This window comes from Lipomyces japonicus (genome assembly GCF_038497905.1).
Source record: "Lipomyces japonicus strain CBS 7319 unplaced genomic scaffold V1514scaffold_35, whole genome shotgun sequence".
NCBI lineage: Eukaryota > Fungi > Ascomycota > Lipomycetes > Lipomycetales > Lipomycetaceae > Lipomyces > Lipomyces japonicus.
In genome coordinates, this window is record NW_027117847.1 from 105,642 (window position 1) to 129,027 (window position 23,386).

General features: G+C 42.6%; 9 protein-coding genes across 9 annotated transcripts; 3 read left to right on the forward strand and 6 right to left on the reverse strand.

Moving 5' to 3' along the window:
• Positions 1 to 16: 16 nt before the first annotated feature.
• On the reverse strand, positions 17 to 1,828 carry V1514DRAFT_135694 (Serine/threonine-protein phosphatase PP2A catalytic subunit). Its single transcript, XM_066924461.1, has 6 exons — positions 1,548 to 1,828; positions 1,444 to 1,485; positions 1,272 to 1,377; positions 666 to 1,199; positions 457 to 599; positions 17 to 400 (listed from the first exon to the last, which is right to left on the reverse strand). Exons 1-6 carry the CDS (start codon positions 1,755 to 1,757, stop codon positions 398 to 400), a joined length of 1,038 nt encoding a protein of 345 aa, XP_066782060.1. The 5' UTR covers positions 1,758 to 1,828; the 3' UTR covers positions 17 to 397.
• An 873-nt stretch (positions 1,829 to 2,701) lies between these two features.
• V1514DRAFT_334767 (FAD binding domain-containing protein) lies at positions 2,702 to 4,960 on the forward strand. The gene is made up of 3 exons (XM_066928280.1): positions 2,702 to 2,768; positions 2,832 to 2,922; positions 2,973 to 4,960. Exons 1-3 carry the CDS (start codon positions 2,757 to 2,759, stop codon positions 4,814 to 4,816), a joined length of 1,947 nt encoding a protein of 648 aa, XP_066782061.1. The 5' UTR covers positions 2,702 to 2,756; the 3' UTR covers positions 4,817 to 4,960.
• V1514DRAFT_334769 (cytochrome c-like domain-containing protein) lies at positions 4,835 to 5,616 on the reverse strand. The gene is made up of 3 exons (XM_066928281.1): positions 5,424 to 5,616; positions 5,310 to 5,365; positions 4,835 to 5,249 (listed from the first exon to the last, which is right to left on the reverse strand). The coding sequence occupies exons 1-3, from the start codon at positions 5,437 to 5,439 to the stop codon at positions 4,995 to 4,997; spliced, it is 327 nt and encodes a 108-aa protein (XP_066782062.1). The 5' UTR covers positions 5,440 to 5,616; the 3' UTR covers positions 4,835 to 4,994.
• A 90-nt stretch (positions 5,617 to 5,706) lies between these two features.
• Positions 5,707 to 8,359, reverse strand: V1514DRAFT_135950 (WD40-repeat-containing domain protein). The gene has a single exon (XM_066924463.1). The coding sequence runs from the start codon at positions 8,153 to 8,155 to the stop codon at positions 5,993 to 5,995; it is 2,163 nt and encodes a 720-aa protein (XP_066782063.1). The 5' UTR covers positions 8,156 to 8,359; the 3' UTR covers positions 5,707 to 5,992.
• Positions 8,343 to 9,390, forward strand: V1514DRAFT_334772 (mitochondrial 37S ribosomal protein bS18m). The gene is made up of 2 exons (XM_066928282.1): positions 8,343 to 8,576; positions 8,644 to 9,390. Exons 1-2 carry the CDS (start codon positions 8,477 to 8,479, stop codon positions 9,315 to 9,317), a joined length of 774 nt encoding a protein of 257 aa, XP_066782064.1. The 5' UTR covers positions 8,343 to 8,476; the 3' UTR covers positions 9,318 to 9,390.
• A 6-nt stretch (positions 9,391 to 9,396) lies between these two features.
• On the reverse strand, positions 9,397 to 11,029 carry V1514DRAFT_283710 (rab-GTPase-TBC domain-containing protein; the record flags this gene model as incomplete). Its single annotated transcript, XM_066925131.1, has 2 exons — positions 9,397 to 9,621; positions 9,701 to 11,029. The coding sequence occupies 2 exons, from the start codon at positions 11,027 to 11,029 to the stop codon at positions 9,397 to 9,399; spliced, it is 1,554 nt and encodes a 517-aa protein (XP_066782065.1).
• A 666-nt stretch (positions 11,030 to 11,695) lies between these two features.
• On the forward strand, positions 11,696 to 12,267 carry V1514DRAFT_309911 (Mss4-like protein). The gene is made up of 2 exons (XM_066925756.1): positions 11,696 to 11,866; positions 11,923 to 12,267. Exons 1-2 carry the CDS (start codon positions 11,708 to 11,710, stop codon positions 12,196 to 12,198), a joined length of 435 nt encoding a protein of 144 aa, XP_066782066.1. The 5' UTR covers positions 11,696 to 11,707; the 3' UTR covers positions 12,199 to 12,267.
• V1514DRAFT_136795 (uncharacterized protein) lies at positions 12,182 to 13,916 on the reverse strand. The gene has a single exon (XM_066924465.1). The coding sequence runs from the start codon at positions 13,809 to 13,811 to the stop codon at positions 12,366 to 12,368; it is 1,446 nt and encodes a 481-aa protein (XP_066782067.1). The 5' UTR covers positions 13,812 to 13,916; the 3' UTR covers positions 12,182 to 12,365.
• A 7,315-nt stretch (positions 13,917 to 21,231) lies between these two features.
• V1514DRAFT_334803 (uncharacterized protein) lies at positions 21,232 to 21,700 on the reverse strand. Its single transcript, XM_066928283.1, has one exon. It carries the CDS (start codon positions 21,581 to 21,583, stop codon positions 21,329 to 21,331), a length of 255 nt encoding a protein of 84 aa, XP_066782068.1. The 5' UTR covers positions 21,584 to 21,700; the 3' UTR covers positions 21,232 to 21,328.
• Between the last annotated feature and the right edge of the window lie 1,686 nt (positions 21,701 to 23,386).

Consider the following 23,386-nt stretch of genomic DNA (forward strand, 5'->3'; position numbering starts at 1 on the left):
CGCGTCGCGTTTACGCATTTAATTATACGTCAGTACACAATCGTATATTAAAAAATCTATTTATTTTATACACATTATGCCAAAGCAATATGTCATTTTCAATCATAATATCAATAAACTAGCAGATACAGTATAAACGTGGTCATCCAGCATAAACCAACCAAAGTATTAAATGTCATGCAGTGGAAAAAAAAAAAAAAACTGTTCAAGACTCAGAATACACCAGTCGGGAAAAGAAAAAACCTTTTTTTTGTCTTTTCCATTTATATTTACAAACTCGAAACTGAAGAAGGACTTTGGATCCCATACCAACCAAATTGATTAAACCATAAAACTATAACCAAACGACACCAACACCATGATAACTTGATTCAAATATCAGTAGTAAAATAATTGATTACTGTAAAGCGAAAAAATTAGAAAATGAAATAAAAATGAAATAAATATTAAACATACCAAGAAGTAGTCCGGAGTACGCCTAGATACAGAAGGTTCTCCCACTCTAGGACTTGGATCAAATTGCAAGAAAGTATAATTCAATTTTTCATCAATCTCCATAATGGCAGCTTGATTGCCACATCGATAGCAGTAATTAGGGGCTAAAACATTAAAGCATTAGTTTTTGTCGTGACTTTGAATATGTGGTAAGATTTATTAAGACATACCAGAAAAAATGGTCACGACTTGATCTTCTTGTGTCCAATTATATCCTTCCATGACCAATTGATGAGCTCTTGCGACCAAACTAAGACCATTTTTATGATTAAAAGCTTCTGAAATATCTTGACCAAACGTGTAACCAGCTCCTCTAGGAGAAATTCCCCATCCACAACGGTCATCTGGGTCAGACCAGAGCAAATCACACATAGGACCTTCATGAGGAACTTCCTGTATACGATCAAGAGCACGGATATTATCTAGTGAGTCAATGGTCGGTGACAAACCACCATGCAAGCAAAAGATTTGATTTTCAATTAAAGCAGTCAGCGGCAAATAATCAAACAAATCGGTAAAGTATTTCCACACGTTTGGATTTCCGTACTTTCTTAGACACTCATCATAAAAACCGTATACCTGAGTAATTTGACGCGATTCGTGATTTCCTCGAAGGATGGTTAAGCGGCTAGGATATCGAATCTTGAGAGCAACCAACAGCGTGACAGTCTCCACTGAATAATAACCTCGATCGACATAATCACCTTCAAAAAAAAAAAAAAAAAAATAACAAGTCAGCAAACGCTATACTGCCAGTAATTTTTCTGGCAACTTACCCATAAATAGATAGTTAGTATCGGGATTTGGTCCGCCGATTTTGAAAAGCTCCATCAAATCATGAAATTGACCATGGATATCGCCACAAACAGTCACGGGACATTTCTAAAGAAACAGTGAGCAAAAAAAAAAAAAACATGCAAGTTTCCTTAATTAAAGAATTATTCTTACAACAGGTTGGACGTTTGATTCTTCTACCAAGATTTCACGAGCCTGCAATAATAACCATTAGCAAAATGAAATGCTGTGAAGCATCAATAGCTAGTACTACATACTTTATCACAAAGCCTTCTAACATCCTGTTCACTCAACTGCTTACAGTCCATAAGTAGTTCAATCCACCGATCGACCTCATTGACAGACTGTGTATCGTTGATGGCTGAAACTTCGTTGGCGCCGCCTCCTGACGACTTGCCATCTGCAAATTGCGATACTGACGAAAGAGTCAATAAACTCGCATCTGTCATTATAATGTCGGAAGCCATTTTATTGAAAACAAACAAAAGCACGATGCGGCGGAAAAATAAAAGATTAAAAGGAAACTAGACGAGGGAAAGCCAAACAATCACAACAGCAAGCTCAATAATTCTCACAACGCTCGTGCGATCACGTGACTGTTTCAGGAACGGGCCAATACACCATCAACTTGCACCAAACAATCACGAGTTGATAAACAAAGACATACAATAGACCAAGCAAAAAAGCCTGTTTTATATCCAATTATTACTTTGAACACCACGGTTAAGCATCGCAAAACAAAAATGTGAAAAACTAATGACAGACCATTGTTTTGGCATATGTAGCAAGACAACCACACAGATAAGACCGTAAACACAACACATTTAGATTTTCTATATAAAGCATGTGATTGCTTTGAATGTATTTAAATCATGAAGAAGTGCGAAGATTTTTCATTGATAAGCGCCGGACAGAAAATCTGGGGACTGGTACGATTGCATGATCAATGACAGGTACTCTACATTCTTACCGGCTTTCAACCGGCCAGTCGGCATGGCCTGAAGCGTGGATGAGGATTGTGCAGCTTTCGGGCTGGGGCATGGAACGGGCAGAATCAGAAAACGAAGCATGCTGCCAAGAGAAATGACCATCATCATGATTATATTATAGGCCGTCGATCGGTTTTTAGGTGGCATAGGACGTAGGACAAGTCGCCATACATTAACAATCATGATGATCACGTGCTTCCTTGTCGTCGTACAAGGAACGCCACGTGAAGTTTGGCCGTGAGTGCCAAACCGAGGATCGGCTTATCGTGGGCTCCTGCGTGCGGAAAGAGGTGCATAGTCCAGCACACAAACTCGTTTCGTGTGTATGGTACCAAAACAGTCGCCAGTCACAGTGCAGGTAATTGCGGATGTGCGGGGAGACTTACATAACAGTACATATAAAGGTCCGACGAATCCCCGCGTTTGTATTCAGCTTAACAATTCTTTTTGCTTTTGTTTACTGAACAAAAGAAAGTCATGACTGAACGTGTAAGTGATGGACAAAAGCCGTGAGCGTTTAGGCTTGAATCAGCTGAATTAACCAGTTGCTAGGTTATTGTTGTTGGCGGAGGACTTTCGGGCCTTTCGGCTGCGCATCAGTTGCTAATCAATGGAGCAAATGTACTGTTGCTCGACAAGCAAGGTATTAATTTACTCACGTTGTCAAACATATAACTTATTTTGGTGATGTAGGATTTTTTGGCGGAAACTCCACCAAGGCAACCTCGGGAATCAATGGCGCGCTTACAAGAACCCAAGTCGATCTCAACATTCGCGATTCTGTTCAGCAGTTCTACGATGACACGCTGAAGTCAGCAAGAGATCTTGCCAGGCCCGATCTGATTCGAGTGTTGACTTACAACTCAGCCGCAGCAGTTGAATGGCTGCAAGACGTTTTCAAACTCGACTTGACACTCGTGTCTCGTCTCGGTGGTCACTCCCAGCCGCGAACGCATCGCGGCCACGACGCCAAATTTCCGGGCATGGCAATAACATATGCGTTAATGGAGAAAATTGAAGATTATGCCGAAACTATTCCAGATCGTGTGCAGATTGAAAAGAAAGCCCGCGTTACGAAGTTGCTGAAGGATGCGAGCGACCCGGAAACCGTGATTGGTGTTGAGTTTGAGCAGGATGGCGAAGTCAAACAGGTATTAGGCCCCGTGATTCTCGCCACTGGTGGATATGCGGCTGATTTTACGGAATCTTCGCTATTGAAAAAATATCGGCCTGACGTGTATGGACTGGCGACTACGAACGGAACTCATGCTACTGGCGATGGCCAAAAGATGGTGATCGCTGCAGGAGGGCATGGCATTGATCTTGAGAAGGTCCAAGTTCATCCAACCGGTCTGGTGGATCCCAAGGATCCGGACAACAAATGGAAGTTTCTTGCTGCTGAGGCATTACGAGGTGAAGGCGGAATTCTTTTGAATGCGAACGGTGAACGGTTTTGTGACGAGCTCGGTCACAGAGATTATGTGTCTGGTCAAATGTTTAAAACCAAATTCCCGATTCGGCTCATTCTCAACGGAAAGGCTTCCAACACTCTTGATTTCCATACCAAGCATTACTCTGGTCGAGGGCTCATGAAGCGAATTAACGGACGGCAATTAGCTAAAGAGATTGGCATATCCGAATCCAAGTTGCAGAAAGTATTTGCTGATTACAATGCTATTGCGGATGGCAAGGCTAAGGATCCATATGGCAAGAAGTACTTCTCAAACGGCCCGCTCGACATTAACGATGATAACTTCCATGTTGCATTGATGACTCCAGTGTTGCATTTCACCATGGGTGGAGTTGAGATTAATGACAAGGCACAAGTTCTGTACGAAAAGACCGAGAAGCCGTTCAAGGGTTTGTTTGCATCCGGAGAGCTCGCCGGCGGCGTGCACGGTGCCAACCGTCTTGGAGGATCGTCCCTGCTTGGCTGTGTTGTGTATGGCCGTGTTGCAGGTGACAGTGCTTCGCAATACTTGTTCCAGAAGGTACTTAAGGCCGGCGGGCCATCCGGAGCTGCCCAACGACTCGGTCAGATATCATTACACATTGACCCATCCAAGCCAGGCGAAGTTGTTGTCAACTGGGGTGATTCGTTGTCGGGACAGCCCCTGGGAACAGGATCGCTTGCATCCAGCGTGGTTGCTGCTGCTTCATCGGTGCAGGCTACGGCGGCGACCCCTGAATCAGGCTCTTCTTCAGCCGGCACCACCGCCGCGGCGGCCGCACCGACGCAGGCCAAGAAGGACGCGGTCAAAAAGGCGTTTTCGATTCCCGAAAAGGAATTTACGAAGGAAGATGTTGCCAAGCATAACAAGAAGAATGATTGTTGGGTAATTGTCAAGGGAGTTGTCATGGACGTGACCGGGTTTCTTGAGGACCACCCTGGCGGCATAAACGCGATTGTTAATTTTGCTGGCCGCGACGCGACTGAGGAGTTTGAAATGTTGCACGAGGATCGGGTGATTCCTAAGTATGCGCCCAGTACGGTGATTGGCCGCATCAAGGGAAGCAATCCTCAGCTGGAATTGTGAATGGTTTATATATACATAATAAGTAAACAAAAAATAAATAATGGTTCAAAAATGGTACATAGGGAGATTTAAAACATTTAAGCTTTTTCTATTTTACAAAAATTTAACATTAATTGCTCTTAACATTGTATGCTGGCAAGGAATCATCAGAATAAAAAAAAAAAATTGATGCATTTATTTAAGCGGTAGACTCCTTGAGGTAAGTGACAATGTCATTTCTGTCCTTAGGCTTCTTGAGACCAGCGAATGCCATCTTGGTACCGGGGATGTACTTCTTGGGGTTTTCGAGGTAATCAAACAAGGTGTCTTCACCCCAGATCACGCCGGCACGCTTGTTGGCATCGGTGTAAGTGTAACCAACGGCATTACCAGATTGTCTGCCGAACAATCCGTGGAGGTTAGGTCCGACCTTGTTGGCACCACCTTCCTCGACCTTTTTTATCAAAGTTGTTAGAGATACTTTAGACAAAAAAAAAAAAAAAAAAAAACTTACAGTGTGGCACTGAGCGCATCTGGTCTTGAAAAGGTTGGCACCTTTGGCGGCATCACCTTTCAAAAATTTGTTAGCTTTTAAAAAAAAAAAAAAGTCGAAAGCATGAGAACATACCTGGAGCGTAAGGCATTGTGAATTATAGGTATGAATTAAAAATGAATTGAATATATCAAATGAAACTTAACTAATTATTGAAATAATAGTTAAGAGAAAAAGAACGAGCGTTTTAATCAAGGAAACCGGAAGCTAAAAGGAAAAAAATAATAGTCGCTTTTCCTCGAGGGAATCAAGGATGAATTAAATATACGCGGCCGGGTTGACCATCCCGAAACCGTCTCCGAAAAAAAATCGCCTTTTTTAGCGGTGGTAACGCACCAGCCACACATCTGTCGTTGTCCCGCCTCTGCACAGCCTCAGCTGTTTTTCAAATTGCGATTTTGCTGAGCTCTGATTGGCCCAATTAGGCGACGGTCGAGCCAATAGGCATGACTGGATTTCTTATTTGATTACTGCCCATCACGTGATTACCTTGAGCCGTGTATTATAATAGATATCAAGATTTTATTTTTGTGTAAGAACCCCCCAGACCGTAAATACATTAAAACAAAAAAAAAATTAAAAAAAAATATGACTGACTATGTATATATAAAACAAAAAAAAAAAAAATATAAAACAAATAAGAATTAATCACTTTTGTTGCTATCCTGTCCTTTAGCTAATTTACCATTGCCATGCGAACTCACGCTCGACTTTTTGTCGGTGATGCCGTTCGCGGTCTTTGCAATTTTGCTCGCAACCCCGGTGCTAGTGGTGGTGCCGTTCGATTTCTGGCCATCGACTAGCTTCCGTTTTGGTACTCTAAACACGGGCATGTCTGCGGTCATGTCCACGTTAGCGATCCATGATGCACTCCACAATTGCAACTTGTTATTGTTGTCGTCGTCATCACCACCTTGACCACTACTGTTACCACAAAACCACACGCCAGACGGCTTATCGTTCGCCTGCACAAACTCCTGTGATAGCAAGTTCGTGTTCTTGCGTGACCAAGCCGTCAACGCACCCACTTCAACGTCAAACACGTGAACCTTGGTTTGCGCGCTGACCACCGCCAGGCTGCCACTGTCGGGCGAGAATTCAAGCGCACACACGTGCGTGGGCAGGCGAGGTAAGGTCCAGATCTTGGTTTGAGTTGCCCAGTTAACGATCGTGACTTGGCCGGCGATCGTGGCCACAGCGAGGTACTTCCCGTCGGGAGAAAACGCAAGACGGTTCATGTTATTCCGGTATAACTGACCTGATACATCTGCCTGTTGATTCTCGCGCTCTTCTCCATCTCCATCTTCTTTTTCTTCTTCTTGTTGTTGTGGTTGTTGTTGCTGTTCGTAGTTGAATTCTTGTAATTCGCCGTCTGGTTTACCGATCGAGTAAATCAAAATTTCTGACTCCGGCGTGACCAACACCAAATTATTGCTGCTAACGTCAAACTTAACCACCACGGCACCTTGATCAGCTAGAGCGTTGGCTGCAATTTTCTTGACCTTAAATGTAGTTTCGCCATGCCTTAGCAATAGAAATAGCTTGACTTCCGCGTTATTAGCAACGGCCAAGTACTTTGCGTCAGGAGATAACGCGACGTCGGTTATGTTTTCGGTATTCGCCAAGGTAAGCGACGAAGCCAATCGTTTAAACTTTGCTTCGTATTCAGATGTCGGGAATCTGTCAATGTCCCATACCTTGACATGATTGTCATTCCAAGTCGGTAGCAAGATGCGGTCGCCAACCTTTGTTATGCTCTGTGCCTGCGGCGTATACGCGATCTTTCGAAACATGCCGTCCATAAAGTTCACCATCGAATTGACCACCAACGCACGCTCAACGCCACCGGAAATCAGCAGTGATAGAGGCCTGGTGTCGTACGACGCCAGCGCGCGGATGTCCTTAGCATGTTGCAAGCGGGACGACATGACCGCCCATCGCCGCACCTTGGCGTCGAGAAAAGAATAGCGCACAATCTTGCGATCCACGCCGGCGGAGAAAATCGTATTTCCAGCAGCATTGCTGGCCAGTGATAAAACGTCGGCTTCATGAGCCCGGAATGACTGCAGCAGCGAAAAATGGGTTGCGTCCCAAAACTTGACACTGCCGGTGGAATCACCAGACACGAGAGTCTTGCCATCATGCAGCGCCAGTAATGACCACACCAAAGTTTCTTCATCTTGAGCCTTGTCCACCCTCATAGTGCTCTTTATCCTGCCGTCCGACACCTGGTAAACCCTGATCCTGCCGTCCGCGCACCCGGCGATTACTTGCTCATCCGATCTGAACACGATGCTTAGCACGCGTGATTTTTGCCGTTGTAAAATGCGCTTATGTTCCAACACGCCCTTGCCGCCGGATACGTCCACCACAACAACACTGCCGTCGTCGCACCCGGCCACGATCGATTTCCTGTCTGGACTGGCAGCGATGCACCATACAATGCCGGCGTTGCAGTCGTGATGTGCCAATGGTAATCCAGTTGATAAGTCCCATTCCGTAATTGTGGTAGCGCCGCCAATTGAAAACAACCTGCTATGTTCCGTGGTCAGGTTTCCATCGGCCGACGTGGTTGTCGTGGTAATGAAAACTAATCCCTCGATTGATCGTCCTCGGCCTCCCTTGATTGTCAATTCATGCAAAATGCCACGAGGATTCCATATTTCAATGTCACCGTTTGTCCGGCCAACAGCGAGCCTGAGTGATTTAGGCGCCTTGGTCGACGATCCAGCTGATTGATGGGAAAACGCGAGCGCAGTGATGGAGTGAGATTCTGGTTCCAGGAACCTACACCGGTAAAAATTCATTTGCGATTATGAATATGCAAAAAAAAAAAAAAAAAACTCCAAAATATATAGATATATAAAACTTTTTTATTTATTTATTTATTATTCCATCAGATTAATGGACCTTGCACGATTGATAAATTTTCTACTCCTGACCGAGATTGGATTTTGTGCCATTAGAAACCTCCCAAAAAAAAAATTTTTGGGAGCAGACAATTAAAGTTCGAAGTGTTGTCCGGGTAAACTGACCGCCAAAAGTTCTCGGAATCAATCGATTCGTGAACATAAAATTACATTGTACCGGCCGAGTGGGAGAACTTTTTTCCCTAATAACGAGTAATAATGTCATTATTTGTGGTTCAACGGACGATACTTGCTCCAGCAATTTTACCAAGTGCATTGTCAACTCGGGTGTTTACAACCTGTTTTAATGCTCGGCAAGGTATGGGCAGTTTTTTTTTTTTTTGTATCTTGTTTTTTTTTATTAACAGGTGTTGTCAATAAAACAGAGCACGATGGACGTAGTCGGTCATTAGGCGTGATGGCGAGTCTGGCGAAGAGAAATGTGGTGGAAGAACAGGGTGGCACAAGAGTTAACAACGTGTCATGGCAAGCGACCCAATCGCCTGAACCAAATTCGCGGCCCCAAATTAAGCGTGAGACTCATCAATTCAAGCAAGACGCGACTAGTGCAACTTTGCAATTATTAAGTGCGGTTAAAAAATCAGCTTCTTCGAGACCTAATAATGAGTTTGTAAAGACAAACCGATTTCGCAGGGATTTTTCTGCTGAGTTGGGCGTTCGAACCGCCGTAATTGATAAGGCATTATTGGTACCTAAGTTTGGCGAGATTATTAGTCCATCGGATTTGAAATTTAAACCTCTGAGGAACCGAATGGATAAGGCCAAGTTTTCAATCGACGGAGTCGTGATTGATAAGTTTAAATATCTTGAACTTGATCCAATGGACAAGGTTATCGATCCGTCATTTTTGTCTTCATTTATTCGATCTTCAGGTGAGATCCGGCCAGCTCAAACTTCAAACTTGCATCCACGTATTCAAAAGAAAATGACACGCGCAATTAAAAGGGCAAGAGCATTAGGATTGCTTTCTTCAGTTCACAGATCGGCAGATCATCTTATCGCTCGTCCGTATGAATATGATGCGGTTTCGTATAATTAATTTAATGAACCAAAGTTTTTTTTTTTTAAAAAACACAAAATGATATATAAATACATGTTCACATTACAACTGAAACTCATTAACTCCTTAAGTGAGCAGTTGCATTTTTAAACAATGACTGCCACATGTAAGCTTCTGAAAGTAAAAGCTCAATATCCTTTTCGCCCCAATCATGAGTCGGCAATGACTGCAAAAACATCACAATTTCTTGAAAATCCATGGTTTGAATCTGTGCTGACCATTTAACTAACAACGCGGCACATACGTACAAATGAAATTCCGAAAATCCCGTATTACCCTCAGCCTTGAAAAAAAAAAAGTCAGTATCAACATTCACATAGTAATTACTTTGAAATATATTATTATTTTGCTCAATTTCTTACCATGTAAGTATCCCACATACGAATAGTATTTTTAACACTAACTTCTCTCATTAATAAACAATTCATCCATCGAAACGAAAATTGAATGAATTCAACATTCTCTTGTTGTAAATGCCTGGCCAAATGAGCATCAATTCGTTGTGTCAAATCTTTCAAAGCAGAAACTTGTCGTTGAATGCCAGGTTGTGCAAATACATAGTTATCCTGAATGCCATCTAATAGTTTTGTCAAGCACCAAAAAGTATCTGCTTCGACTGCATCCAAGACTGATATGGGCAATGCACCTGGATCGAATTGTTCAACATCAACTTCAATATAAGATGAAAGAAAAACTTGAAAAAACGGAGTGACCAGATCATTAATTCCTTGAACATAACCAGATGCCGGATGTCGAATGGCCCAAACGTAAAGAATGCGCTCTAATGCGCGCTGGGTAGTCTCAAATGAGTAAAGTTTCAAATGAGGATTCGTTCTCGGCACGTCAATTGAGATCTGATGCCAAACAGTTTGATCTCGGTTCGAATTATTAAACGCCAGGTTAACACCATCAGTGTACTCTTTCCGTTTGCGAGCCAATGTGGAAACACGACGATCAGCGTTTGAAGGCAAATAGCCAAGCATTAGTTGCCAGGCAATCGGCCGCAGGTCGTCAGGTACTCCGGACCAGGCCAAGTTCCGAAGTGCGGTAAGATCAACGTTCGATGCTTGCAAGACCCGTTTGAACTTGTTTATCCGACCAATGCGAGCGTTTGCTTCTTCAATCTCGGCAGCAGTGACACCGGGCAAAGATGTGGTTGTATGGTATATTGTGTGCAATAGATTAGCTGGATCAGTGACAATGAGTTCATACTGAGGCTTTACACCAACCGGCGATCTCGCACCTTTGATTCTGGACGGGTAAAGATCAGTGTTGTTGTTATTATCATTATCATTATCATTATCATTATCATCATCATTATTTTTATTATTGTTGTTATTATGACTATTATTATTATTATTATTATTATTATTATTATGGTTATCATTATTATTGTTGTTGTTGTTGTTGTTGTTGTTGTTGTTGTTGTTGCTCGTGATTGTGGACGACAAAACGGGAGTTGCAGACGGTAATAATTTATCATGAATTTGTTGTGATGTGCGGGCATACTCAGGACTTCCAATAGAATCGTCCCAGTCTGAATCTAAATCTGTGTAGGTATTTAATCGGTCAATTTTTGCTTGATAATAAGATGATGATGTGTGTTTGGACGATGCTGCCACGGCCAAGATATCTGCGTGCGAATATCCGGCACCGATTGGTTTTGAATCTGATGGACTGTCATTTAACATGACAGGCCTGAATCAAAAGAGTTAAAATTAAATGACAACATAAAGCTAAAAGTCAATACGTGCAAACACGTACAGGTACTGAGATTGATGCTGGTGTCTTTTTAAAAAAGCTGCTGCTGTGTTTTGTCCAGATGAGTCTGTGATTAAGTGGTGTTAGCATCGGCAGGACAATGGATCTTTCCAGTAAAGAAAGAAGCTTACCTAGTTGAACCATTTCCTGTTAATCCAAATATAGGTTAATAATCAACATTAAACCATTGAAAAACAATAAAAATGTAGCGGGGGAGTGGGATAGGACGAGGCAATTACTGCATTGCTGGGATCCTTGTTTTGTTAAGAATAATATGCCACGCGTACCTTTTTAGAACTCATCATAAAACAAAGCCTTTAAAGAGAATTCAAAATCACGCCGCAAAGTCCAAATGACTTTTTAGGCCGAGATTTGATTTCTCGCTTGAACGGTGATATTCGAATCGTTATATGTTGCAAATAAAGTGGTTGTTGAAATCGAGCTTTTAAATTGAAATCAAGAAGGCAAAGTAACTTTTGTATTGCTTATATGAGGAGTTTTGTGGCAAGTGAATATTGTGGCGCATAATGTGGCGCAGCGCTAACCAAAAAAACTGACAATAAACGCAAGTTTGCATACATTCTCAAAGAGTTTAAAAACAAACCACCATGGCAGAAAAGAAGTTATTTACTGAAATTGGATTGGAAGAAGGAACAACTAATACTCACAAGTTATATTGTCCTTATCCGTCATGTAATAGCTTAATACTTTCTCCAGGAAATGGAATTTTGGTCAGGCGGCCGAGAACTCCTGGCACAATTAACGAAGTGAGCCTGATTAAAGGAACACGAGTTTAGAATAATGAACTGAGTGATAATTATAGAAAATAAAAACAGAGGCAGAGGCAGAATCTGAAGTAGAGTTGGAGTACGAATTATTCTGGAAGCTGACAGATCCATTTGACTTTGATAACATGGGATTCAGCAAGCCTGATGGTTCCGGTGTCAAGTTTCTTGCATGTGCAGATTGTGATCAAGGTCCGTTAGGATACCATGTGCCGCCAGGGTCAGCGCGGGTACCAAAGCCAGCATCAAATGGAGTTTTGGAGCCGGTTGAATACTTATTAAATGCAAGTCAAGTATTGTATTACGTGAAATAAATCTGTATGATATGCATAAGTATATGTTTATGTGTAAGACAACCAATTATATAAATTGTAATCTACCAAAAAGATAATAATATAAATAATAATACCCAACACCGATGATCTATACTCCCTAATTTACAACGACAATTTAGAAACAAAATGTAATATAAAAAAACAAACTACCATCGCTTCTCATCTTGCGAAGCGTTATTTCCAGCCGTGCCACCAATAATAAGATCAGACACAGATACTCTTGTAGTCGTGGGCGGAGGTAGCACCCGCTTATCACTGCCAAGAAGAATGTCAGAAATTGGCAATAACCCACGCAGATTATTTGATGAAGAAGATCTAGACGACGGTAGGGAATGTGGCGCAGAAGTCGGTGCCTGGGTTGGTTGTTGTTGTTGAGCTTGTTGACCAGCAGTAGCAGACAAGGAAGAGTCAACTTCCAATGGGATCAGTGGAGGAGGCATGTGCCTTAGAGAAAGTGATCTGATAGAAGGAAGCTGAACGCCATGTAATGCGTCCAGTTCCCGTGGGTGCAAGCGAGGTGAATGTGCCGGAGTGACAAGCGGGGTATGATCTGGAGTAGGGCTCTCAGAAGAAGAAAAAGTAGGAGAAGAAGGAGCGGTCGAGACAGGCGAATTTGGCCTGGACCGTTTAGATTGTCGGACGGAGTAGTCGTCATCAAAATTCCGGGCTGAACCTGTGGTGGAAGAAGTAAATGGTGTGAGAGGCGCCAAGCCAGGGAACCGATGGTGATGATTATGGTGATGATGATGAGGATGTGGTGGTGGTGGCGGAGCCTGTTGCTGTTGTTGCTGTTGCTGGTAGTGGTATAACTGTGGGGAAGCAGATGCAGCGGAAAGAATCGATAAAGACGAATGAGAATGAGAATTGACAGAATTTTCACGCTCGAGTTGCTGAGAAGCAGCGGTTGCTAGCATGTGCATGTCAAAAGGTAAAGGCACGATAGGGGCAGACAGGGTCGGGGTTGATGCGCTGGGGGGTAGGGTGGAGCGAGACCCGGACGCGATGGCAGCAACAGTTGAACCAGACGTAGTACCAGATGCAAGAGTGGCATGAATGTGCGGTGGAGAAGTGGATGGTGAGGCAGTCTTGGATGTAGGTGCCGATTTGCTGGAAGCAGCCGAAGATGACGACTTGTAGGAGCGCCGGGGATTTGCGTTTGAATGAATTCGGGAATGCCTTGTAAGTTCATCAGAGCGAGAGAACCGCTTCTGGCAACCAGGGAACGTACAAGCGTGAGGCTTTTCACCAGTGTGGGTGCGGATGTGTCTTGTCTGGTGCTCGAGCCTGTGGAAGGCCTTATCGCACATGGGACATTTGTACGGCCTTGGTAGCTCTGCAGGAGACTGCTGGGAGACGACTACAGCAGCAGCAGACATGATTTGTCGTTGCGAAGATGAAGAAGATTGTTGTTGTTGTTGTTGTGGTGCTGTTTGGAGTGATTCCAACTGATGAGGGTGAGGGTGGGGGTGGGGGTGAGGGTGTGGTTGCTGTTTGTGTTGGTGCTGTTGCTGTTGCTGTTGCTCGAGGTGATGATGCTGATGCTGGCGATCGACGAGGTCTGTGATGGAAGGTACAGAGAGGGTCTTACGCATGGCGGCCAAGACGGGGGAATCGTGCAGGTTAAATAACGGAAAAGATGGGAAAACAAGAGAGGGGGAGGAATAAATGGCACCGGTGAGAAAAGAGAAAAAGCGGACGAAAAAAAACGACCCGACCCACGCGGGTGGCGAGGCAGGTCAGGCTTTAGTATTTATTTAGTACAATTGTGGGGCAAGGCAGCAGCGGCATAAATGCCATTGTGTTTGCACGGAAACGGCACGTCTTGCTTGGGTTTCGGCGGCCCCCGCCGGAACAACGTTGATGCGCCGGGTCAGAACCAAATGCCGAACGCTTTTAATATAGATAGATGCCCTGTCATGTTTTTTTTTTTTGTCTTTGTGCATGAGTTATATTCACATTGTGCTGCGTGATTGCCTATCTTAATCTAGTCCGTTCTTGTTGCTCTATCCACGTAACAGCCAGCCAGCCGGCAGTGGCAGTGGCAAATGTCGTCGTGAAGTTTTCGGCGATTTGTGAAACAGTGCAAAGTGCAGAGCTGAATTAGGGTTGTGTGGGGGCAACCGCGTGCTGCTTTCTTCGCTCTCTCTGAATCCGCCCGCAAAATCCCTCACTCATTTTTCCCCCGCGTGTCACGCCGCGGCGCAATGCGTTTGCTCCGGGCCTGAGTCCGACAACCGTTTTGTTTGCTGATTACGTGATAAGTTACGTAACAGGGCGCGTTTAGCGCTTGGCTGCCATAAAAGCGGGGTAAATAAAGGGGTAAGCCATGCGCTGCCTTAATTCATTTATCCAAGTTCCAATCGGATAATGCTTTCCTTTTCAATTACCCTGTCTAGCGGTTATATTATATATCTTTTCTTCTCTCTCATTCATTGGAGAACAAGGAAGATCGTGTTTCCCGAGGACAGAGAGATGTTCTGCTTGTCAGTTACGGTGGACTATGAAGGGTCAGATGAAGAAAAAGAAATTATAGTGAGGGTACCATACGTTTATCAGGATTTGAGTGACGTATTTTCGAAAGCAAGGCAACGAGTTGCCGCCAAGAAGACCATGCGATTACAAGATTGAGTTAGTCGACGAGAAGAGGCCACCGACGTCGAGAATTTATCCGTTGTCAACCAGAATACTGAAGGAATATTTAGATGAGAATTTGGAAAAAGGATTCATTAGAAGATTGCGCTCACCGGCGAGTGCAGCATTGTTTTTTGTGCCAAAGAAGGATGGTACAAAGAGGCCAGTTATCGATTATAGAGGATTGAAGAATGAAATCACGGTGAAGAACAGCTACCCAATACCGTTGATTAGTGAATTGTTGAATAGATTGCAAGGGGCAAAGATATTTACCAGATTGGATTTGCGAGGAGCATATAATTTGGTAAGGATCGCGGAAGGCGATGAGTGGAAGACTGCATTCAACCCACGTTATGGGCAGTTCGAGTATTGGATGATGCCGTTTGGGTTGGTTAATGCGCCTGCGAAGTTTCAGGCATTAATGAATGAAGTGTTGCGCGAATTTTTAGATGTTTGTGCCACATTTTACCTGGATGACATTTTAATTTATTTGATAACGGAGGAGGAACATATTGGTCAAGTGCGCGCAACAGCTTATTCGTCAAGGGAGAGAAAAGCGAGTTTCACGTGACCCGCACAGATTTTTTGGGTTTAACGTTATCGGACAAGGGTGTCGCGATGAATGAGGATAAGGTTGAAGCAATCAAGACATGGCAGCCGCCTACGACCAAGAAAGGAGTTCAACGTTTTTTGGGATTTGCAAACTTCTATCGACAATTTATTCCCAATTATTCGGCAATTTCACAGGTGATGTCGCAGGTGATGTCGCAAGTGACGAAGAAAGATCAGAATTTCAAATGGGACAAAAAAATGGGGCGCGCTATTGAAACCTTAAAAAAGTCTTACTCGATTCGAGTTTGGAAACAATAATTGAGACAGATGCTTCAAATTTGGCGATTGCGGAAATTATCAGGTTGAGCACACACACATTGGTACAAGTGTTTACGGATCATAATAATTTGGAGTATTTTGTGAAACAAAGGTTGAGTGGACGTCAGCTAAGATGGGCTAAGGAAATAAGAGAGTATCCTTTCAAGATGGTTTATCGAAAGGGTAAAAGCAATGTTCGTGCGGATGCGTTATTACGTACACAGGATTCGGATGAGTTGACACAACCGACAGAGGCAAGGCTAATGGCGTAGGATTACGAGATTTTAGATATAATGACCACTGGCCGAGAGGAATTGTCACAGATAGAGATGGTACTGCTTCCACAAGAGTATGAGATTTTAAGGGGGTCGGGGTCGCTTCCCACACTTCCAAAATACTCTGTCCCCTTCCTGCCTAAACGGTGCAGACCTCTGTTCCTTAGGCCACCTTGAAGCTGTCGGGGGATTCGACTCGTCACGGTCCCTCATGGCGTCTACCTGCATCCTATCCGGACTACGAGGTCTTCTCATGGGCGGTCTGAGAGTCACCAGCGGAAACGGTCTAATTACTGGTGGTCTCGTAATGCGTCCTACTAAACTTTTAGCAGCGTTGTCAGCTCGCGCGGTTGCGAGTGAAGATCCCGCGTTCAAGGCCAACCTGATGGTCTCCTCTAATGTCGTGGTTCTGGAGTTGTGCATCAACACCTCCTGACGTAAACGAGAAGACAGACCTTCAATAAAATGCCCAAGTAGCGCTTTGCCCTTATACTCGGCCTGTGCCGACAACACATGGAAATCCGACACATATTGCGCCACTGTGCCTGTTTGTTTAAGGCTGTGAAAGCGGAGTCGCGCTTCATGTGCTTCATCAGCACCCCGGTAAGCATCCTCAAAGAATTCAACAAAGGAATCAAACGTCGGGTAACGTGTCCAATCTTCCGGTCTCTTCAAGTTGTTAACAAATTCTAGCGCCGACCCTCTCAGACAGGATTTCATTAGTATCACAGCACGCTGGTTCGATGTCTGGATGACCATGGTAATCCATATAGTCGCGCCCCAACTGAATAAGGGTTGTGACTTCGACCCTGTCACTGCCATCTCCGACAAATGGTTCCGGCAAGTTGATCTTGGGCAGGTTACCACACTAGTTGTTGTCTCCTGCGTTGATGGAAGATTGATGCGGGCCCGTAACTCTCTTACTGCATCCTCTGCAGCACCCGTACCTTCGTTGACATGAGTTCTCAACTCCGTCACGGCCTCCTCCACAATGACGATTCTATCATTCAAGCGGTCACCTAATTCTGCCAGGTCAGCCCGCGTGGACTTAGCCGCCTGATCCATGCGTCTATGCAATGCACCCATCTCATCTTTCTACGTCGCATCACCCTGACGAGCCTTCAACAGTTCAGCCAATACCAGACCCTGAGCGATCTGGTCCCTTCTGAGGCCTTCAAGTTCCGACATGATATCTTGACGCTGTGCCTCAACCTCTTTTAGGAACTTTTGGCGAAATTCTTGAAACTGTTCAAGAATTTGCTGGTGGAAAGCTCGAAAAACTTCTTCAGGATCCATGTCGTTAAAGTAGGAATGAAAGAGATTTAAGTTATTATAATGTAACGACTGTACTGATTACTCAAAGTCGATGACGTAATCTTGAGAATTAACGTAGATGCTATGCGAGCGGTCAGACGAACCGAGCGGGCAGGTTTCACTGCTGACTTGACTAAAACCATCAATTCAGCACCACAACATTATAATAAAATTATTTTTTTTTAAAAAATAGGTTCTACAACTAAAACAAATTATTTGGGCATTTGGGCGCAGTGTGTTCGGTACTACTGCACATGCTACATCGCCGAACACGAACACGAACACTCGGCTGTCCCTGTTGTCGATGACCAACTATTTCGCGTAAATCTTGCCTTGGCTCTTCATTAACATTCCTTTGCCCTATAAGATCTTGACCCTCTTCTATGGTCAAACTTCCTCCTCTTTGCAGGAAAGTTCGCTTAGCGCTCTGGTGCTTGCTTAAGGCATGATTGGCCTCTCAAAGCATCTTGATTTCAGACCGCAAGAGGCTACATCGTGCATTATTGCCTTGGTCAGCCCATTCCCGATTACCAGTTTGTACAGTTTTTGCCTTGACACGTCGATCGACACGTGAAACGACAATTGACGGGGTGATCACACCCATTTAAAAGCGAGTCTCATCAAAGTTATACAAATCGGCGTCTTGAACCCCGTACTTGGCCCTCATGTTTGCTACAAGCGAAAACCACGCGTTTATCTTATCCGGATCTTCGCAGAAGGCTCTCTGGTAGTCGTAAGCACGATTAATTTGCGCCCTGAGCTCTGGTTGTCGCTTGAAAAAAGATAGAAGCCCAGCGCTTCCCGACGCGTCCCGCGTCGCGTTCTGCTAAGAGGACATTGGCCATATCTTCCACATCAATAAGCCGGGGTGGAAATCCTCGCGCATCCAGGTCCAAGACATACTTAGAAAGAGAATTCTATTCTAGCTCCGTCAGATTCATGGAATTAGGACGGTAATCTTGTCGAGAGCGTCTGCCCTTAAGGAGGTAACCGAGAGTTGTTCTTGGAACCTCATAGACCTTTGCAGCTTTTAAAATGCTTAATTTTTTGTCTCTTCTGATAGCTTGAAAAGCCAATAGTATACTACTTTCAATTAAAGACAATTCCATTTTTTTTGATAGAGAAATGTTGCTTTAAGTAAAGGAGGTGTGGATTGGCATGAAACCTGCCCGCTCGGTTCGTCTGACCGCTCGCATAGCATCTACGTTGATATGGATGCCGTTTGCTGGCTCTAACCAGTCTTTCAGTATTATTCTCAAGTTATGATCATTGTTTTATATTGATTGTTCATATATTAATATATTCTCAAGATTACGTCATTATAATTAACTTAACTAAAGTATATAATTAACTAGAATTTGAAATCGTAGCTACTTTAATTCGCGCGGGGTGTGCTTAATTAATTGCGTTTTTTTTGTCTTAAAAAGGACAATTAAGCCCTCGAATGTATTAGTGTCTAAGAAAGAAAATGAAAGATAAACTAATGCATAAACAGATAAAAGAATGACAGAATGAAAAGAACAAAAAATTGGATACCACGAAGCAGAGAATCGACTTTGAGTAATCAGTACAGTCGTTACATTATAATAACTTAAATCTCTTTCATTCCTACTTTCATACCTTGAGAATAATAACTTAATGATTCTTCTTATCTTTGAAATGGGTGCCGTTTGATGAAGATTGGCTATATAATGCACCCATTATTATTATTATTATTATTATTATTATTATTATTATCCTTTATTTTAAGCAAACATGCAACTATTCCAGTTATGGCCTGCTGTAGTACAAATATTCTAATATATCCCTTGTTCAGTGTACATTTAGATGACAACAGGGAAAACCCACCTTAATTTTAAGGGGAAAACCTGCTATCACTGAAAGTACAATCAAAATAATTTTCATACAATAAACATTAAACAATAAACCTTATCCATGGGATCTCATAAATGGCTGCCAAAAGCCAATTGGGATAGGAGGAACCTTAACCGTAGATTCAATAAAATAGGAACCAAAATAAAATAAAGAATAAATTGATTTTCCAAATAACCGATAAATTGGGGGTTCGAACCCAGTACCTTCTGAGCCTGGTTCTAAGGTTGGTGAGAGCCAGGATTGCTGCAGTACTACCACCAACCCTTTAAACAAGCCTGAGTCCATTTGAAAAGAATCACCTCTTGCGGAGTTATGTCCGGCCCCTTAGCAACCTCACGGGGATGATGCCTTGCACTATGTACAGGAAATCCGGAGGATGTTCGGGATGGATTTTGTTTTAATTGCTTACTGGAATTTGTACTGAAAAGGTACCATCTGTTTGTTTGAAGAAGTTTTGCATGTTATTGTTTCTACACTATATTGTAAAGTCTATAGACCTGACGTTGGCGCATGTGCCTACATCGAGCCTTAGGCTCCGTCAATAAAAATTAATCAATCAATCAATCAATCAATCACGGGCAGCTTTCCATGCAACGGTTATATCTCCAGTCCAAGACTTACATCGATCCCGACGTCGCTATCCGTTTAGAGGGGAGGAAGCACAAGATGCTCTCCTATTCCGCGAGTTTTTTGCCCGTGCATCCATCAGTGCTTGTCAGTTATAGTTTTCAATGTGTTACTTTTTTTTTTACTGTTTATATCGTGATTTACTGATTTAACGTTTTTTATTGTTGTTGATGTCTATAATCTTCTGTTTTTTTTTTTTTGTTTTTGTATGAGTTTCCAAAAATTCATGAGGGCATGTCCTATTTTCTTATTTCGATATTATGAATAAATAATACACGTCAGGGGCACCTAGTGTTTTAGTTAAGATAAAAAAAGTTCAGAGTTCAGGGGCTGGATTTCTAAACAAACCATCACATGGTCTGAGCCAGTACTCTCATCCATGATAGCCCAGTTGCTGGTTTCATTCACAATTCACCTTATTGCAAAGCTTAGATCAATGACAGATGATCTGCTTCCATTTTTAAAAAATGTATACTGGTCAGGCACATTAAGCTGGATGTAAGGATCTTGACTTATAACTTCTCTTGAAACACATTCCAGTTGAAAATTAGTCTTTGAGATAAAGCATATTGTTCTGATCATTTCCACATCTGGAGAAAATAGGATTATTGAATTAAATGCTAGATGGCTAACACTTGTGCCACTTTTGCTTATATAGGACTCTTGAAATACCACAATATCATACCCTCCTGATAGTGCGCTTTCAAGAGCTGACACCATTACCATCTGGGACTTCAAACAGTTATGTTGTAGAATCTTTAATTTACCCATGTCCATTGATTCACAAACCATGATGAGATTCTTGAGAAAAATTCATAGGCTGTGCTCTTTGGCTAGATTGTCTAATATTTTGATATTGAGGACAAAGACTAGAGCTTGCTCGGTGACTACCATTGCAATTGGCACATGTAAACTTAATGTGAGAGCAAACTTTTCCTTTCACATTGCACTCTTTGCACATGTACTCTTTGGTAGCATGATCATGGCTGCACAGCCCACATCTTGTAGGCTGGTGGCCGCGTATTTTTTGGTGTCCAAATGATTGGCAGTTGCCGCAAATATCAGTAGATTTAAAGGCTTGTAACCTTTCACTTTTAACTTTTGTCCAAGAATTTGGATGTCATAACCTCAACTTCGGTTATTTTGTCGGGATGTCCGATTGTCGGCAAGTCGTCGTCCTCGGACGGTGATAGGAGATAGCGCTTGCGACTACCAGGAGCAATGATAGGAGATAGCACTTGCGACTACCGTGAGCGGTGATAGAAGATAGCGCTTGTGACTATTAGGAACGGAGATAGGACTTGAGAATATTCTATAAAGACAGGGGAATAGCCAGAGGTATGAAACACTACCCATCATCACGGCTACGAGAAAAGACTAAGGATCTTAACTGAATATTCTCAAGATATAGTTGTTTTTATGTTGATATTGATTGTTTATATTGAAGTGTTTATATTCGGCTTGATTTATTAATATATTCTCAAGATTATTACTTAAGGCCCAAATAATCGGTTGTTCTAACATTGGACCCCTTTTTTGATAGCGTTTTCTACTTGGTCAAATGTGTTCAAAGCAACAACCACAGACGAAAAAGCTTTGAATTCCCTATTCTCTTGCTTTCCGATATAACGTGGAGTTGATTTCGGTTCCATGTGAGAGTTGAAGTCTCGGATTTCATCAAAGAGATCATCCATACCTTCCGCGGTATCAGGGAATGTAACAAGACTGACTCCATGGATGACAATTTTTGGCCATGTGACCTGTTCATTCATGCTGAGGCATGCATAATCCAAATCTTGGCATGCCTGAAGAATGTCATTACAATATGGCTATAGATCAGCTGCAGCACATTCCAATGATGTCAAAACTAAGTTGGAGTTAAGGCTATAATTGGCTGGGTTGATAGGGAGGGGGGACATTATGATTTTTAAAATAAATTTATTATTGTTTATCGCCAAAAAAAAAAAAAAAAAAAAAAAAAAAAATTTAAAAAATCAAAGAAAATGTTATGCTTATTTAAATAAACAAACTTGCTAATGAAATGAGAAACCTCGCTGGTGCGCCGGTTTCTCGCAATGCCTTATTAATGTTTGCACGCAATTGCAGTGAATTTGCAGTTGCTCCTCCAATTTGATCTCTGTTAATTACAATCTTGCGATTGACGTTTTTTTCCCACTCTTTTTCATATTTTTTTCGGATTTTCCGAAAACATTTGGTTGTAATGGCGTTTGTCCCATTTGCGCAGCTTCAGATCGACCTGGCAAGCTTTTAAATACTTGGGAGGAGTTGATTTGAACCCCAGTACTTGCATGTTGTGCCCAGGTTTGAGGCAGCACTTTTTTTTGTCTATTTAAAATTTTTTGCTGTTCTTGTTGTTTTTCCATTATTTGTTTTAATTCTATGACTTCATTAACCAGTCCAGCATTGGTCAATGTAAGTTGTTTGATTGTTTCAAGCAGAGATTTGACCAGCTTAGTCTGGCCATGCTCTTTTTGCGTCAATTTGGGTAATTCTTGCTCTTCAACAAGCACAGGAAGACTTTTAGGGGTCTGCGGGACCTCCGTTTCCATGTTTCGTAAGGGCGATGATGGTAGTGTCATATTCCCAGTGACAATGGCTTTCTCAGATTGGTTTGGCGTTTTTGGAGTAACTCCGGATCTGGTTGGTGTTTCACCATGTTAAAAAGTTAAATAAAATCTTCTTTTTGGAAAACCAAGTGAGTATTTATTTGCTGGATGAAATTGTAAAATTTCATCTTCAGAGCTAATATTTGTTGGCCCATCCATTGGCGTCTGATCCATCTTCAGATTGGTCCAGCGCTGTTTCTCTATCAGGGTTAGGTTTGGACTTGGCACTGGAGTGAAAATTCCTGCAGAAGACATTGCAGGACCGCTGACCGGACTTTCCGCTTCAATAACTCCTCTCAACGTTATAAAAAAATTTAGAAAGAGTTGGATCTGTCATTTCTTGTGTGACTGCAAGAAAAATTTGAAAATTTTTTAAAGTGCTGGACTCTGTTTAACGATTGATTGTCTTTCAAAGTTTGGATTCTGCTGAATTTTTGAGGTTCTGATTGCGTTGTCAAAACGTTTCCAAAAAATAAATAGTAAGTTGTATTGCTTTGAGACGGGTACAATAATTCTAATTCCTTAAAATTAATTGTTTTGCTGATGATTTGCAGATATGATGGCGCTTTTTTGTTTCGAACGGATTTCGAAAATTGAGGCTTTGGAACAGTCTAATTCTCTCAAATGTTGAGCAATCAGATAAAAAAAATATTTTTGAGCTTGTCGAAAAAAGCTCTATCGGCTGATAGTTGGAATGTATTTTGTTTTTGTAAACTGTGTGTGCAGTTTTGGCTTTTGAATTATCGGCCCATTGCCAACTCTTTCTCGGAATTCTTCAAAATTCTAGTTCAATTTTACGTTCGCCCTGACTAGAATCGCAATGTAGTCATGGAACTTCAATCTGCGGACGATGTCCGTACCGTTCTCGCAACCCCTCTCGCTGTCGAGTCGCTCAACCTTTCGCTGACAGCTCGTCGACTGGCCACCACGGCTGAGATGGCTCGTCTG

What these genes read in the sequence shown, in the direction of transcription:
- V1514DRAFT_135950 (XM_066924463.1), bottom strand. Translation starts at nt 8,155, where the DNA reads ATGAATTTTTACCGGTGTAGGTTCCTGGAACCAGAATCTCACTCCATC.
- V1514DRAFT_136795 (XM_066924465.1), bottom strand. Translation starts at nt 13,811, where the DNA reads ATGCGTAAGACCCTCTCTGTACCTTCCATCACAGACCTCGTCGATCGC.
- V1514DRAFT_135694 (XM_066924461.1), bottom strand. Translation starts at nt 1,757, where the DNA reads ATGGCTTCCGACATTATAATGACAGATGCGAGTTTATTGACTCTTTCG. An exon ending in TTAGAAGGCTTTGTGATAAA is followed by an intron (nt 1,486 to 1,547) that starts GTATGTAGTACT and finishes TTATTATTGCAG; the next exon opens with GCTCGTGAAATCTTGGTAGA. An exon ending in TACTAACTATCTATTTATGG is followed by an intron (nt 1,200 to 1,271) that starts GTAAGTTGCCAG and finishes TTTTTTTTGAAG; the next exon opens with GTGATTATGTCGATCGAGGT.
- V1514DRAFT_334769 (XM_066928281.1), bottom strand. An exon ending in GATGCGCTCAGTGCCACACT is followed by an intron (nt 5,250 to 5,309) that starts GTAAGTTTTTTT and finishes TTGATAAAAAAG; the next exon opens with GTCGAGGAAGGTGGTGCCAA.
- V1514DRAFT_334772 (XM_066928282.1), top strand. Translation starts at nt 8,477, where the DNA reads ATGTCATTATTTGTGGTTCAACGGACGATACTTGCTCCAGCAATTTTA. An exon ending in CTGTTTTAATGCTCGGCAAG is followed by an intron (nt 8,577 to 8,643) that starts GTATGGGCAGTT and finishes TCAATAAAACAG; the next exon opens with AGCACGATGGACGTAGTCGG.
- V1514DRAFT_334767 (XM_066928280.1), top strand. An exon ending in ACTGTTGCTCGACAAGCAAG is followed by an intron (nt 2,923 to 2,972) that starts GTATTAATTTAC and finishes TTGGTGATGTAG; the next exon opens with GATTTTTTGGCGGAAACTCC.
- V1514DRAFT_334803 (XM_066928283.1), bottom strand. Translation starts at nt 21,583, where the DNA reads ATGAATGAACAGGTCACATGGCCAAAAATTGTCATCCATGGAGTCAGT.
- V1514DRAFT_309911 (XM_066925756.1), top strand. Translation starts at nt 11,708, where the DNA reads ATGGCAGAAAAGAAGTTATTTACTGAAATTGGATTGGAAGAAGGAACA. An exon ending in CTCCTGGCACAATTAACGAA is followed by an intron (nt 11,867 to 11,922) that starts GTGAGCCTGATT and finishes TGATAATTATAG; the next exon opens with AAAATAAAAACAGAGGCAGA.